This window comes from Ambystoma mexicanum, chromosome 12 (genome assembly GCF_040938575.1).
Source record: "Ambystoma mexicanum isolate Mex_15411 chromosome 12, UKY_AmexF1_1, whole genome shotgun sequence".
Lineage (NCBI taxonomy): Eukaryota > Metazoa > Chordata > Amphibia > Caudata > Ambystomatidae > Ambystoma > Ambystoma mexicanum.
Genome location: NC_090936.1, coordinates 1047799885 through 1047815456, shown reverse-complemented (window position 1 = coordinate 1047815456; position 15572 = coordinate 1047799885). Strand labels below are relative to the sequence as shown.

At 43.4% G+C, this 15572-nt stretch overlaps 1 protein-coding gene across 1 annotated transcript in view; it reads left to right on the top strand.

Moving 5' to 3' along the window:
* The window catches only part of LOC138514712 (uncharacterized), a 599000-nt gene that overhangs the window by 563152 nt on the left and 20276 nt on the right, over positions 1 to 15572 (top strand). The window contains exon 3 of the mRNA XM_069630115.1: positions 9818 to 9961. Coding sequence (XP_069486216.1) covers positions 9818 to 9961 — 144 coding nt within the window. The remainder of the gene's footprint in view (positions 1 to 9817; positions 9962 to 15572) is intronic.

The window sequence follows — 15572 nt, the reverse complement described above, 5'->3', positions numbered from 1 at the left end:
AAACTTTGCCCACAATTCAAGCCCAAACTCCAATTTGTGTGATGTTCTGGGGCAAAGCCCCACTATTTATTGATACTACAGACTCTGTGTTTAAGCTAGAGACATGGGAATTTACTGGAGTATGTATGGACAGGCTGTGTATATGTGTATAAATTTTAATGAAAAACCAATGTTGCATAACCCACTAAAATCGAAAATAAGTAGCCATTTCTTTACCCAAGCTCCTAGAAACGCCAGAGTCGGAACAGTGCCTACCTCATGTGATATATGATGTGTGTAGGTGATGTAAAAACAACTGTGTGTTTGGGAAAATATGTATTTGGATCAAATATAGATTTGTGTGTAAGATGACAGGGGAGGGCCCTCTGGCCATAAAATCTACCTCATCACTCTGACTCACAACTCAGTTCCCCCAATCAAGGGAGAGAGGAGGAATTGGCCAATGATAAGTGAGAGGGGCAGGTTTAGTTATGACCAACGCACACACCCACTTTCCAAAACACATAAGAAGAGACTGCTGGGACAGGTAGAGACATTCAATTCCATTTGCTGCGGAGCATGCTGACCGACGACTTCACATCCAGAGATCCAGACTTCAAATCCATCAATCTCCAGAACCTGTAGCAGAGGTTGACTCCAGAGTTTGTAGCAGAGAGGCCTGAATCCACCAGCTGAATCCTCTTCAGCAGGCCTCAAAACCAACCAAACTATTCAACAGCCGGGCGAGCTGTTTGAATTTTGCCGAGAATTTTTGCAATAACCTGTAGCAGTACCCAGAAAGCAGTGTTACATCCAGAATCCAGAGAGGCTAGACCAGCAGAGCAGAGCTGACCCAGATCGCTGTGAGCAGAATCAGTGCCTGATTGACCCGCCGAGCAGACAGAACCGCAGCCGGACGTGTTGACCAGATCCGTGACGGGGCCTAGTTCAAATTTATATTGTGAGTACCTAGCAGAACTGTGCAGAACCAATCTCTTAGTCAAAATAATCTAATCCAAACTATTTTAACCTAAGTAGAACTGCCTCCTAGAAATCGTGTCATCTGTCATTTTTAAAGCTGCACAACTGTCACCTGTCAATTCTGCAGCTGCAAGCTGTCACCTGTCATTTTGGGTTTACTTTAAATCCGAAAAACTACCTTTATTTCCCTAAACCGTTTGGGCTAGGAACAAGATTTAACTTTCCTCTGAAAGCTTAGAATCTAAGCTTTCCAACAAGCCTAGAACCGACTTCCTACTCCTTATACTTCTCCGCAATCACGATTTACGCACTCGCGAAATTTACTGCCATTTGCGATTTTGGCTCAATTTCTCCACTTGTCAAAATAGCAGCTCCATTCTTTCTTTTGTTAAAATCCGTTTGCAACTTGGTAATAACTCATAGGGCATTGCTAAAGTGAGCCTGAACTAATACCAACACGCATCTCCCACTCACCCTGAATCTCTAGAGGGAATTAAAATCAGTTGGCACATTTTCCCATCCATTGCCATCACATTAAAAAGCATTTTGGGCCTGTGTTTCAAACTCCTGCCTGTTTCCTCTAAGCTTGCTGGGGGGAACTGAATTTCGTATTGTATTTGATTGCATTCCTGAGAACTGTGTGCTCCTCTTTCCATCTCCTTCCATTTCTTACATTGCATAGTAAAAGTGATTATCTTATCTTTTGCTAAAATCATATCAAGTATTTCTGTACTGCATTTTATTCCTCATTGCTTTTCCCTTGAAACCATAAAGCATTTTCAGCTACCTCATCCTCTATACTACTCCTAAGTAATCAAGTGTACCACTGTAACATTACCCATTGTGGATCCACATCATATGTCTCAGTGTACGATCAGATATTAGTATATTATAAAAGGGTGATAGATATATATTGTTTAAATTTTCAAATAAACCTTTTAATTTGCAAAACAAACCTACTTCTTTGCTCAGTGGGGTCAGGGGGATTCTAAGAGGGGGGTGTTATACAAGGGTTGTCATCCAGAGTACTGAACTGAACATAAATATACATCAATAAGGGTTTTCCTCAGCATCCCAGACTAGGCATTGACTTAGCTGTAGTGTTGATTGAATATCGCTTACAAAGGCTTGCTGTGTACTTCCTCGCACCAAGATGCCCTCGGGTGTATGTGAGCGCTAGAAGTCTACCTAACATAACAAAACATAACATAACATAACAACATAAGAAGATAACACCTTTAGTTAGTATAATCTAGAGTATAAGGGAAGGAAAAAGGTTTTAGCGGTGGACTATTTGCTTTTGACGGACATTAGGACAGAGTCCTTAGTATATGGTTGAGGCAGGGAAACCCCTCTTAGTAATAGGGCCAGGTAGGGGTTTTCCTTTTATTTTGATTCAATAAGAGTCTATAACCAAAAAGATGCCACCAGCTTGTCAGTCTCCTACTTCTACATCCTTACAGATTGTGTGTATACTTTCTTTATTTGACATACCAGCAGCCATGACGGGGACATAGCTACCTAACACAGTAGAGAAAAAATGCACATGAGGGTTTAACGCAGACCTTTGTGTAACTATCCTTTAAATGCCTGCTCGCTCAATAATAGAACAATTATAATACACAGTTATCAATTGGCACTTCTGATACTGATCGCTCCATAGGTGCCCCCAGAGTAGGTTGTAGGGGGGTTAATTGCCCCCACCATTGGCTGTCCTGCCCCTCCAGTTGGTGGCCTGCACCCCACCCCCTCATCTGGCAAAGTACTATTTCCAGGAGCCTTAAAAGTGCTCCTTCGCTCAGCCGTCATTTGAGCGTTTTGCAGGCTAACTTTGCCTAGCCTGAGTTTTTTCTTCTGGCCTGAAAGGGACACCACAAGAATCAATGGGCCATGAATATCACTGGGGTGGGGCCATCACTGTTAAAAGCAGGCTACCTACATGCTGGGCACACTATTGTTTCCCAAATGTGCATCTTTCTCTTGTTTAAAAGAAAAAGAAAAGACGTTTCCAAACTGAAACATACTCTTAAGCTTCCATTTAATAGTTTTCTTTAAAATGTGTTAATTTTTTTTATCAGACTAGCACACAAAACCCTGTTATTTTTGTGCCCCTTCCTTTGTGTTTCATCACACGATGCATTTCTAAAGCTGTTAAATGCTTGTAAACCTGCTTAATCACAAATAAATGCTTCTATTGTGCTGACAGCAGTTATTAGGACATTCAACGGTGGGTTCCTTGGTGTCAGCTTTTGATTTTCACTATGGATGCAGAAATTCCCCCACGCTTGCCCTGAATATAAGCAAACTATCACCCCAACCGATCCCCTGGCCGAACACATTTTATAACACTTGTTTTTTTAAAAGGAATTGCAAAAAGCCATATGATTTACAGCCAGTTTTAAATATATAACATCTTAGCAACAGTCACTCCACCACCTGCTGAGCTACCCTGGTAGCCTTCTACTGTAGGACATGTCTATGGATCCCTTAACGTGTTCAACATTGCTGCCTTAACAACGGTGCAGTTCATGTACACGACTTCAAAGTCAACAATATTTAATCTCCAGTCACACTGACCCTGTGCATAGATTAATTGACGGTGTACAAGTGGCAGCTTCTACATAGTGGGCGAGGGGTGCCGACCCACCGGCACCCTCGCCCATTATGGAGGAGCCAAGGAGCCAGTCCAGTGTAAACATTGAGAACTCCCTCAGCTGCTTTTTGCAGTTGAGGGAGCGCTCATTGGCTGGCTTGAACTGTTAATGGAAAACATTGTTTTCCGTTTGACAGTTCTGTTCCCCAACTTTGCATATCCAATGATCCATGCAAAGCCGGGAGTGTTTTGCTTCCCCAACATTGCATGCCCCATTGGGGATGGTAGCTGAGGAACTGCATGTTTGTATGAGTGAAGGGAAGCACTATTGTGCCTCCTTGCGCATACAAACAGAGCGGGCCACTTCATCATTAGCGCTCCAGCTGTTGTGCGCATGTGCACGAGCCAGGAAGCACTCTTTGCTTTCTATTCAGGCTACGCAGAAGCTGGAGCTCTGGGAGGGAACAGCAGGACTGGGACAGAGGGTATGCCAATTTAAATATGTGTATGTATGTGTCTATGCTTGCGTTGTGTGTAATGAGTGAGTGAATGATGATGGGTGTGTATGTGAATGAGTGACTGCATGCTGCATGTGAAGGCTGTGTAAATGTGTGTGCACGTGTATTTGTACTGGGATGTGGAGCTTATTTTGGCAGCAGCGGGTTTGTGCATCAGCCAAAATCAGCTCCCCTTGCGAGGCACTCGGGAGGCCCAGGGGAGCAGGCATGGTATTTTTATTAATGCCAGTCTATAATAGATGCCTAGTAAACAATACCATGCCTACTCCTTAGGCCCCCCCAGCACCTTGCATGCACACATAATCACATTGTGTGTGTGCGAGACTTTGGGAGAACCAGAGGGCAGGCATGACATTTTTTACTGGGCATCTATTATAAAGCAAGCATGATGAGTATTATTGTGTACCTAAACTGGCATTTCAATGCACCCAGTCTAGTCATTTCTTTCTGTGGCATGATATTTTGTATTGTGCATCTTTGATAAAGTAAGCATGATAAGTGTTATTACGTGGCTAGAATGGCACTTTGATGCAGCCATTCTAGCCATATCTTACAGTGGTATGCCATTTGTATTGGGATCTTTGATGAAGAAAGCATGATATGTGCTATGTGCAGCTCGTCTGGCATTTTGGTGCAACCAGTCTAGCCATTTCTTACTGTTGCATGACATTTTGTATTGCGTATCTTTGATGAAGCAAGCATGATACATTTTATTATATAGCTAGAATGGCATTTTAATGCAGCCTATTTAGACATATTTTCATACTGTGGAAGGGCATTTTTAATGGTAAAGCCAACTGGAGAATGCTCTTATGTAGAGATACTGACCTATTATGGCAGAACAAGCGTGGACATGATTTCTTATAGTATCATTACTGGCATTATGCATAAAGCAAACATGAATATGTGCTTACATTGGAATACTGGCCTATATTAGTGCAGCCAGCCTAAACATTTTTTTATACTGCCATATATTGTGGGCAAAAGCAACCTGAAAATGTGTTGGCAAAATGCTCCTCTGCACTGTTGGTAACTTGCATCAATTGGATTTTTTCATGCTTTACAGTACAGAACCAATTCTAAACTGTTAGGCATTTTACCCTATTTTTGCACCATTTTAAGCCATTATTTAAAAAAAAATAATCTCTGAGTGGGAAGCCCCCCCAACACCTCTTAATTGGTTCGGGCTCCCTCACTACGCTCCGTTACACTTGCATATTAGGGGAAAATACTTATGCCCCTCCAATTCAAAACTTCACAAGCCCCACAGTGGTGTTCAGCCTGAAACTAAAAACTGAACAATTCTCTGGGGGGCAAAGCGAGATTCCTGCAACCATTGATAAAGAACCAAGGGAACAGTTGCCTCCTTTCCCCCTGTACTTGGGACCTTTATGTGATATTTCATCTGTTAAACAGATTGTCCTTGACTATCATTTGCAACTGAGGTATGAGGGATATCTCTTCTGTTAAAGTGACTATGTTTTTGACTACTTATTATTTAAAGCTAAGCCGAAAGTGATATCTCTTCTGCTAAATACCACCTTGAACTACACATTATTTGAAGCTGTGCTGGGAGAGATGTCTTCTTGAAGTAAAAGAATGCAGCAGTTTCTTGCTGACTGCAAGTGCATTTTTGCAACTGCTGAACATGCATGATTTAATTTTAGGATGTATATTAACTTGATGCAAAACTTTTATTGCATTACACCTACACTGAACATGCTTAATGACACGCTTTTTAAACCAGATTGGTAAAATATAGGTATACTGAAACCATTTTGGCCTGTTGACCCTTATTTGGTGTGCCACCACCCAGCCCCACCATGTTGTATTTTGCCCCCCCCTCCCCCTGGCTGCCCCCCCTAATACTGATTTCTAGTGACGGCACTGGAACGCACCAAAGCTACTGTCTAGGTAATGTATACTTACCTTAAATGACTGCTAAGCTGCAAAACCATGATTCAGCAGAATGAGGGTTATTTTAAAAGTGCAAACCCAGCTGTTTTCTGTTAACTTACATTGGCATAACATCTGCATTTGGCATACCTCCTAGGAGTGTTCAAACAGCCTCTGGATTAAAGGGGACATCCATGGCAACCAATAGAAGCAATCTGCTAAATGATATACCTGTGGTGTGTACAGCAACAAAGTCATAACTACTTTTGAATTTCTATTGTTTGGAAATGTGCAGTTGAAAAACTGCAAGACGTGTTAGCTGTTTACTCTGATTGGCTTTAATTAGACTTACACCTGGTGGAAGAGTCAGTGCCTTCTATAAAATGAAAGGCAGATTGAGATAGGAATAAGCTCCATCCTACTGATGATGGATCTAGTGTCAAGGGGAAATGAAGTTATTCCCAATCTTGGATTTGCTGTGTAATATACTGTTTGCATATATTGACTGAGCAGAAGAAAGGAACATTTTCTGAATGCCTTGCCCTCTGATCTGAACTGTAGTAGCTGGTCCGACTGCACACGTGAAATCCTTTGGAGTCCCTAGTGGAGTCTAATATTCTGAGCAGGGCCGCGGCATGTTCACTCTGAAGGGCAATGCTAATCAGCGGCTGGGCAGGCATAAAGGAGACAATAACAGAGGAGACTCTGTGATCTACAGGAAAGAAGTTTCATGGAAGTGGAGGTTATCCTGAAGGCAAGTGAAGCAGAAAGGAAATATTCTACCATCTTGGATCTACAAATTGCATCAATTTGATTAACTCCACATAACTTTCTGAAGACCTTGAACTCTGGAGATGACAGCAAAACGTGAGAAGTGACTGAGGTTGGGTCCAAGCAAAAATGCTTTTTAATCCAGAAATTGCCTGCTCGGGTTCTGCAAATGTAAGGAGTGAGCGCCCCTCATTCTTTGGAGTCATTGTTGGAGTTGTTGATTTGTTCAAATTTCCCTCCCTGATGAGACGTTTCCAGAAGGGTTGACACACATTTCCTCAACTGCTGCTGAGGAACAGAGGTACTACATGCTAGAAGAACCAACTGTTTAACTGCTGCTAAAGAATCTGGACGCCAAGAACACCCATCTCAACTTTAATGCCTAACATCCTGCAAGTGACACTGGCAATCTTCCCTGGCTTGGGAAGAGCAGAGGAGCACAGCATTTTAAATTACAGGGGCATTACTCCTGACATTTTCTGTTGCAAAGCATTGTAACATTTCATCAAGAAGCATTTCAGATAGCAGAATGAGACAAGTAGCTGCTTCTGATGCCGATTGACCGGCCCGACGATTCATGCACCTGATCATTTTCTATGCCGGGGAGCTCGTCGAAACAGCATGTTTCGAAGTAGTCCCCTTCATTTGAGCTTCTCCAAACTGCTCACCAAGTGAAGATGCCTGGACCACATTTTCTGTCTGCTACATGGAGAAACCCAAGAATCCTTATTGACACCTTATAACGGAAGCTTATAGTGGATGGAACTCCTTGCCACCCAACCTCAGAGGAATATCATCCCACATAGCCTTCCGCAAAGCAATCAAAACTCTGCTGTTCGTCTGAACCTGCCAGTGCCTACTCTACAGGACACCAAATATATAGCAATGTCCTTCCTGTAACACTGCTATGCCTCATGTAACTAAGTCATCTGTAAATATCTTACATTGCTACTCATGTAACCTTAACTTTGCTACGCTGTATGTAACGTGTAAGCAAAGTATGTACCATGTAACTAAGCCACTCTCCTGTAACAGCGCCTCAATGCCCCTGGGCTGCCAGTGCGCTTTATAAATTCAAAAATAAAAATAAATAAAAAATGACCTGCTCATGAGATGAAGGGAGTCAACCCATGGAATAAGTGCCCCTTCCAATGCATTCCTAGATACCCAGACCAACAGAACCGTAACTTGAGCCTTAGCGATTTGTTAGGTCCCTTTTCCTTTCTTTCCCAAAGACTTGTTGAATTAACCAATTTCCGTTTTGGGTTCTCTGTTTTATTCATTCTTGCCTGAATATTTGTTCTCCTGGATTATAATACTGAGAGTGTAAAGTCAATAAATCTATAGCCTGCACTGCCTATGTGCTTGCCTCGCAGAGGTAGTGTTTTAGAGTTCCTATTAGTTATCTGTGTTTAAGTAAATTTAATATTTTTAGAAACCTTGCTTGGGAAATCCTATAATTTTGGTACTTGCCACACGATTGTTCTTTGGATGCTTCCACTACTGACTCACATATCTGTCGACCACCCTCGGCGGATGCTATTAAGAGAGATGAAGAAGGTATACAATTGGCTGTATATCTTTTCGAACTTTATGGCTGAAAAAAATATCATGCTGTGTTGTCGTACAAGGTTGGGCATCTGCGTGGAAGCCTTTGCCGTCTTCTGGCCAATGTTGGATGTTGTCACCTGGGGGAATCCTGATTTCCATCTGAGAGTATGACATAAGGTGTTGGTTGCAAATCAGTGGGTGTTGTAACTGCATCTCTTCTTTCATACCTGAATGAAGAGATGCAGCTGTGCTGAAACTCCCTATATGACCCGGAAGTACACTGAGCCATTTTTGCATCTTAGATTGGATGGTAATGGATGCTGCTACAAATGGTATTGCCATCATGACGTGGTTGCAAAAGCCGCAGTACACCATAGTGGTCATTCCGTCCTGCCTTGGACTTTGCACAAATGCTTGTGTCCCAAACTGTCCCAGGCCCCTGTGAACTAGAGCACAAAATTCACCTCACCGAGGCACCAACCATGTGCCAGACACCAGATCGGCCAACTGTCACCAAAGCCAACTCTGTATTATAATGGGGTTTCCATCTTGACTTCTTCCCTTCAAAAGCCATAGACACTGTAGTTTCTACCTGCTTTTCAGGATACCTCTGCTCAAAACACACCTTCAAGGATTGTGCCCCACACATCACCAGACCTTGCAGACCCAGGCAAAATATCAACTTCCAGCAAGGAATTGACATGGAAACCAATCATAGCACAACTTCACTGAGCATGTTATCTAATGTTATGTTATATTATTGGGCATTTATATAGCGCTCTATATTTCATTGGTATGACCTCAAAGAGCTGGTAGGTTGAACACCCTCGGGGACCGTAGTCCAGGTCAGTCGAGAGAGTAAGGTGTCATAAGGTGCTTGGTTGTACCGATTATGTGCGCAGCCGATGCGATTGTCTGGTGGTAGCTGCATCCTAGCATTAGGTGTGGTGGTATTTGATACTGAGCAGGGACACACCTTTACACCTTCCAAGCAGATATAGTCCGCAAGCCAGTGCCCCATCCCCTAAAAATACTGCTGCCGTCATCCCGCTCACCATGTACATATTTACTTACCACGAGAAAAGTGCTCAAAGTTGAGGGGCTTGCACCATATTAAGTGAATGAGAGTGTGAGGCATATTTTGCACAGAACACACTGAACTGTATCAGTCAGCGTGCATGTTTGAATTTTAAAGGTGCAAATGCATAGCCCATAAAAGGTGACTGATGGCAAAATTCCACAGCCATATCCATTTCCTCCACATCGTTCAGCCCCAGAGCTCATTCAAGCCCTGTATTCCCGGCTGAAGCTACGAAACAGGGTGACAGGGGCCATTTAAAGAGCTTCTTCTCAGTGATGTGGGCAGATGACTGAAGAGCGGGCTTGGGCGAGAAGGGGAGGGTGCCTGACGTGCTACGCAGATGAGACATCTGAAGGCGGGCAAGCCCTTTTACAGTTGTGTGACCTTAAGTGTTATAACCTTTGAAGGCAATAATGTACCAAAGCACCGTGTTTGTGTGTTTTGCAGGGGAAGAGGAGAGCAGATCAGAAGAGAAGAATTCAAGGCTGGTGTATTTGTTGTTCTCTGTTCCTGTCGCAGTGATGGCTGCAGCTGTAATATTTACTGTTCTGCGGAGTAAGCAGAAGAGGCAGAAGAGGAAAACACCTCAAGGTATGAAACACATTTATATTTTCACATGCCTTTCACAGCGCTGCAAGATCTTCTAGAACCAGAGTGGTTTCATTTATTAGTTCACTTGAGCAATAATACCCGAACGCAATGGTCCCGGGATCCAGCCCGCAAGATCGCATATTATTGCTATTGGCACCCTGGGTTTGTAATCTGGAAAACCGGGGTGCTAAGAGCAAAGGATTTGGTTTATGAATGGAACGCCTCACAGAGCACCGTTCATTGAATCAAAATACTTAGGATGGCTGCCATGGATCAGAAAGGCGCGGCTCCATACGGGTCCCCTTTTCCATGGCGGCCTCACCCCTGCACCCTGCCCATGGTGCTTTATTCGCCAAACTGAACCAGACTTTATCATGTCCTCCGATACTGGCATTCACGCCTTCCAGATGTCAGCGTACGGCCTTGCGCCCATGTTGACTTTGTAGAATTGTGACTATGCTGAATCACTAATTGTGCCCAGTGCCTAGGCTGCATTGGCGAACTATGTCCCTGCTAAATTGTTGATCTGTGCATATTCCGCATCTAGCCTATAGTACTGTGCTGATGTTAGCCTATGGCCTGCGCCCATGTTGACTTTGTAGAATTGTGACTATGCTGAATCACTAATTGTGCCCAGTGCCCAGGCTACATTGGCTATGCCCCTGCGCAGATCAACAGTGCCCCTGTTGATCTGCGCACATTCCGAATCTAGCCCATAGTACTGGACTGATGCTAGTGTATGGCCTTGCGCCCATGTTGATTTTATAGAACTGTGTCCCTGCTGACTTGTTAAATTGTCCCTAGTGCATATGCCGCATTGGCGAACTGTGTCCTTGCTAATTGTTGACCCACTCCGCATCTAGCTTGTAGAACCTTGTCTATGCTGATTTGTTAAACTACGCCTTGTGCCCTTGCCATATTGGTGAACTGTGTCCATCCTAAATCGTTGATCTGTGCACATTCCGCATTTAGCCTATAGTACTGTGCCCATGCTGAATTGCTAAATTGTGCCCAGTGCCCAGGCGGCTTTATTGACTGTGCCCATGATATGACTGGTTAGGACCAGAAAGACGTTCATAGTTGGCTGAAATTGTTATATTCCACTGACTTTGCAAATGTGCTCTACCTCACAATAGGAAAGTTGCTTCTAACTTGTCCCAAATTGCTGTATCTCTCAGCTTCTGCAAAACCACTCTAGCCCACAGCAGAAAATTGATCCCAGCCTATCTCAAATTGCTTAGCTCACTATCAGTGCAATTATGCTCTAGATTACAGTATCAAGTTGCCCCAGTTTGCTTCAAACTGCCCTACCTCACTGCCATTGATACTCGGTTTCAGCCTAGAGATCCCACAGCAGTAAAGTTGTTTCTAACATACTTACCTTTAGCTCGCCATTGCAGAGCTGCTCCTAGCCGGTCATCACACACCGACCTAGCTTACCCTTACTAACCTCAAGAAATGGAAGGTGTGCTTTGCTTTAGCATATTCTTGCACAACTTAATTTTTGATAGCAGCACCCGATATGTATCTCCCCTGCTCTATACTGTCCTTCTAAGGACTCTCCTTTACATAATCACCCTACAAGATCTTAATATGTCACACTTCCCACCTCCACCAGTGCCTGTGCATAACCCCACTATGCAGGTTTATATGACTCCTAGACCCTGTACTCTATTACAGAGGAACCTCAAATTATGTGCAAGACTCTCTAGACTTTATGACCCATTAACCAAAACAACGCCCAGCAATGCCACTCCCGGTCATAGCAAAACCAATCACTCCCAGCACCCTCTCCAACTCAAAAGCAGACTCTTCCGAGAGCCCATCTATGCACTGAAAAGCAACCACAAAGTACAGCCAGCTCTGGCGCAACCAACTCAGTCTGGAATAAAGGGTGCACTTATAAACGCCCGTTCTATGGTTGCCCACGCATCAGATATAGCAGACCTTCTACTAGGTGAAAACTTAGACTTCCTAGCTATTACGGAAACCTGGCTCCATCCTGCAGCTGGACCAGCAATTATGCTAGCCATCCCAGATTATTATACCCTCCTTAGACTTGATCGTACCACTTCCCGAGGTGGAGGTCTATCCATAATCACTAAAACCAACCTTACACTGCGTCTCTCTCCACCCCACAACACTGACTCATGTGAATCACTAACTGCCAAACTAACTATGTCCAATCCACAGTCTGTATACATCCACCTCATATATCGACCTCCAGGCTCCCTAGGATCCTTTGAAGAGGACCTATTGAACATCCTGTCCAACAATCTTAAGAATTCTTCCCAGAGTCTCATACTAGGAGACTTTAACCTGGGCTTCAGTGACCCTTCTGACTCTAATTCCACTCAAATCAGCAATTTCTTAGAGGAATTAGGATTCACCCAAAAGATCACAGGGCCTACCCACATTAAAGGCAGAACTCTTGACTGGATCACCGAGCATAACTGGCCAACCACAGGTTTGTCTATAATGACCCAGCTCTGGTCTGACCACCATCTGATCACATTCTCTTTAGAGGCTTCACCTCACATGCATACCGACAGTATAGCTCCAGCTGTCCCTACCAGAAATAAAAGAAACATTATTCCTGAAAACCTCATCCCTCTGATTCTCCTTACTCTTAACACCATCTCGGACCACACAGACCCTTTCATTATGGTAGACATATATAATAAAGTGATGTTATCCTCACTTGACGCCATAGCACCAATGAAAATGCGAAAGAGTAAACATCGCAAACATGTAAATACTTGGTTCTCCCCTCACCTAAAAGCTATGAGACAAGAGAAACGCTGATGTGAAAAATCTTGGAGGTTAGTTCCTTCAGAGACTAACAAGAACAATTTGAGAAAAATAGCCGCCCTCTACAAAAAAGAAATTATTCTAGCCAAGCAAACTTCATACGACCTCCGAATCGCCCAAGCCAAGTCTAATACCAAAGAGCTTTTTGCTATTCTGAAAGAGGTAGACTCTCTGATCCAAACCCCTGACTCCTGCCTTAAGGACAAAAATTGGTGCACAGGCATACAAAATGCTCTGGCCAATAAAATAACAACCCTTCAGACCAAGATCAATAACAAAAAAGACATGCTCCTCACTACCTCCAAATCCAATAATACTAGTGTGCCAGGGCCGAAAGCTATCTTGCCTCCACCCCACAGGCTCATTCCCTACTTTGACTTTCATAATGTTTCTACTAAAGAGGTCAAAAAAGTCATCCTTACCCTCAAACCCTCAAACTGCCATGGTGACTTATGCCCAACACAATTTATAAAAGATGCTGCGCGCGATCTTTCACCTTTTATCACCAAATTAATAAACGCCTCCTTCACCTCAGGCACTATACCTAATAACTTGAAACACTCCTGGGTTCTCCCACTCCTCAAAAAACAAAACTGAGATCCTTCCATCCCTACTAATTAACACCCTATCACTACAGTGCCATTCCTACTTTAAATCCTCGACAAAATAGCATACTTACAAATACAACATTACCTTGAACTTAACCACCTTCTAGGAGTAAAACAGTTAGGCTTCAGACCCCAACATGGAACTGAGACTGCGCTTACAGACACATATAGATGAGCTGAGAGACGAGGGTAAGATGGCACTACTGTTGCTTCTTGATCTCTCAGCAGCATTTGATCTGGTTGACCACAGGACCCTCTGCAACCACTTAGAGTCGGCAGCCCACTTCTCCTAAGAGGCCATTGATTGGATTCAATCCTTTCTTCATAACAGAACAATGCAAGTCTTCTCCCCGCTGGCAGCTGCTGACCCTATTCCCATTACTTGTGGTGTGCCACAGGGCTCTTGTGTCTCTTCCACTTTGTACAACATTTTCACAAAGCCCCTTTTCAATTATCTTGACGGTCTGGTTATCACCTACACAAACTACGCTGATGATACTCAGATCCTCATCCCGCTGACGGGGGATTATGATAAGGATTTGGCCTTTGTAAATAGAGTGTACCTCATCATCCAGGCATGGATGGCCTCACACGGTCTATGCCTGCATGATGACAAAACAGAACTACTCCTCCTAGGCACAACATCTAACCTCAATAAACAAGGCCAGAACTATTCTTCTTTCAAAATCGATAATAACATCATTTCTGTGGCCAAGGAGGTTAAAACCCTTGGCTTCCATCTAGACTCCACACTAGCCTTCAAAAAACAAGTAAACGCCATGGCCTCCGCTACCTCCTACACTTGCAAACTTATCAGAACAGCCAAACCCTTCCTCCCTTCAATAACTGTATCACCCTAGCTAGAGCCTTGATCTTGTCCAAACTGGACTACTGCAATGTGCTCTATGTAGGCAGCAACAAATACATTACAAACATGATCCAAATTCTGCAAAATAATGCCTTAAGAGCAGCTTTGAGTCTCCCAAAAAAAGCCCACATTTCAGACATTAGAAGATCTGTTAACTGGCTCTCTACGAAAGACAAGATCTTCCTCAAAACGTATAACGAGATTCACCAGACAAGCTTCCGGCCGCCCTTCTAGAACGGCCAACTTAAACCTTCTACTAGTGCCAAGATTCAAACGTATTAGGACTGGAGGGAGCAGCTTCCCCGTCAAAGCAGCACAACATTGGAATTCCCTACCGCCCCCCCCAAGGGAAGACCTTCCTTATTTACACTTTAGATCCAATCTTATCTCTTGGATTAAGGAACATGACATTTAAAGTATTTATTGCGCTCAGTTATAACATAATTCTGTAAGCCTGTGTATATTTTATGTAAATATGAGTTATTGTAATCTTGTGTATATTCTATGTAAACATGACTTATTGTAATCTTGTGTATATTTTATGTATTATGACTTACTGTACTCTGTCTTCAATGCTGTGATGCGTCCAGTACTGTAACCCCTAGCTGGACCCATCTACAGTGATCTATGTAACCCAAGCTATACAATCCTCTTGTTGCTCTTGCGCCCTGCTACCTCCGGGTTAGGAGCGCATTAGAAAAATAATAAACAAACAAACAGATATATAGGAGGGATACAGTACATTAGCAGAATTAATGTACATTTTTATGCAAACTCTACAAGTATGTGTAGGAGATGTACATTTCATGCAAGTACACTAATGCACGTCTGAAAACTCACTTGCAAGTCAGAAATTACTTTGATGTTGATTTTCAAGAGATGTAGATAGTGTACATGTATGAACTGTGCAACTCATATATAATAATATATTGTACATATTGGAACTCACATCAAAGTCAAACCTGTCTCCAATGTAAGTTTTCATGCAGATAGGAGGCATATATGACATATGCATTTTATGACTTTATGTTACGCTCACCTGGCTCCCACAGGGGCGTCGATCTGAACTGGACAGCTGCGGTCTCCACCAATGTGACGCGTAGTGCAGAGATGACGGACTGGACTGGCCCACCTAGCTTCGTTTGCTTGGCCCGTAGGAATATTCTTCTGCAAATGGAGAAAGGGAATTAACCACCCGTGGAGTTGAGCGTTAACCCCCACCCACTCCCGCTGTTCTCCCCACTGATCACCTTTGATGTCCCGTCTTAAAGTCTCACCTGATGGTTTGGAAAGATGAGCTCTTCATCCTGCATTGAGTGCAGGG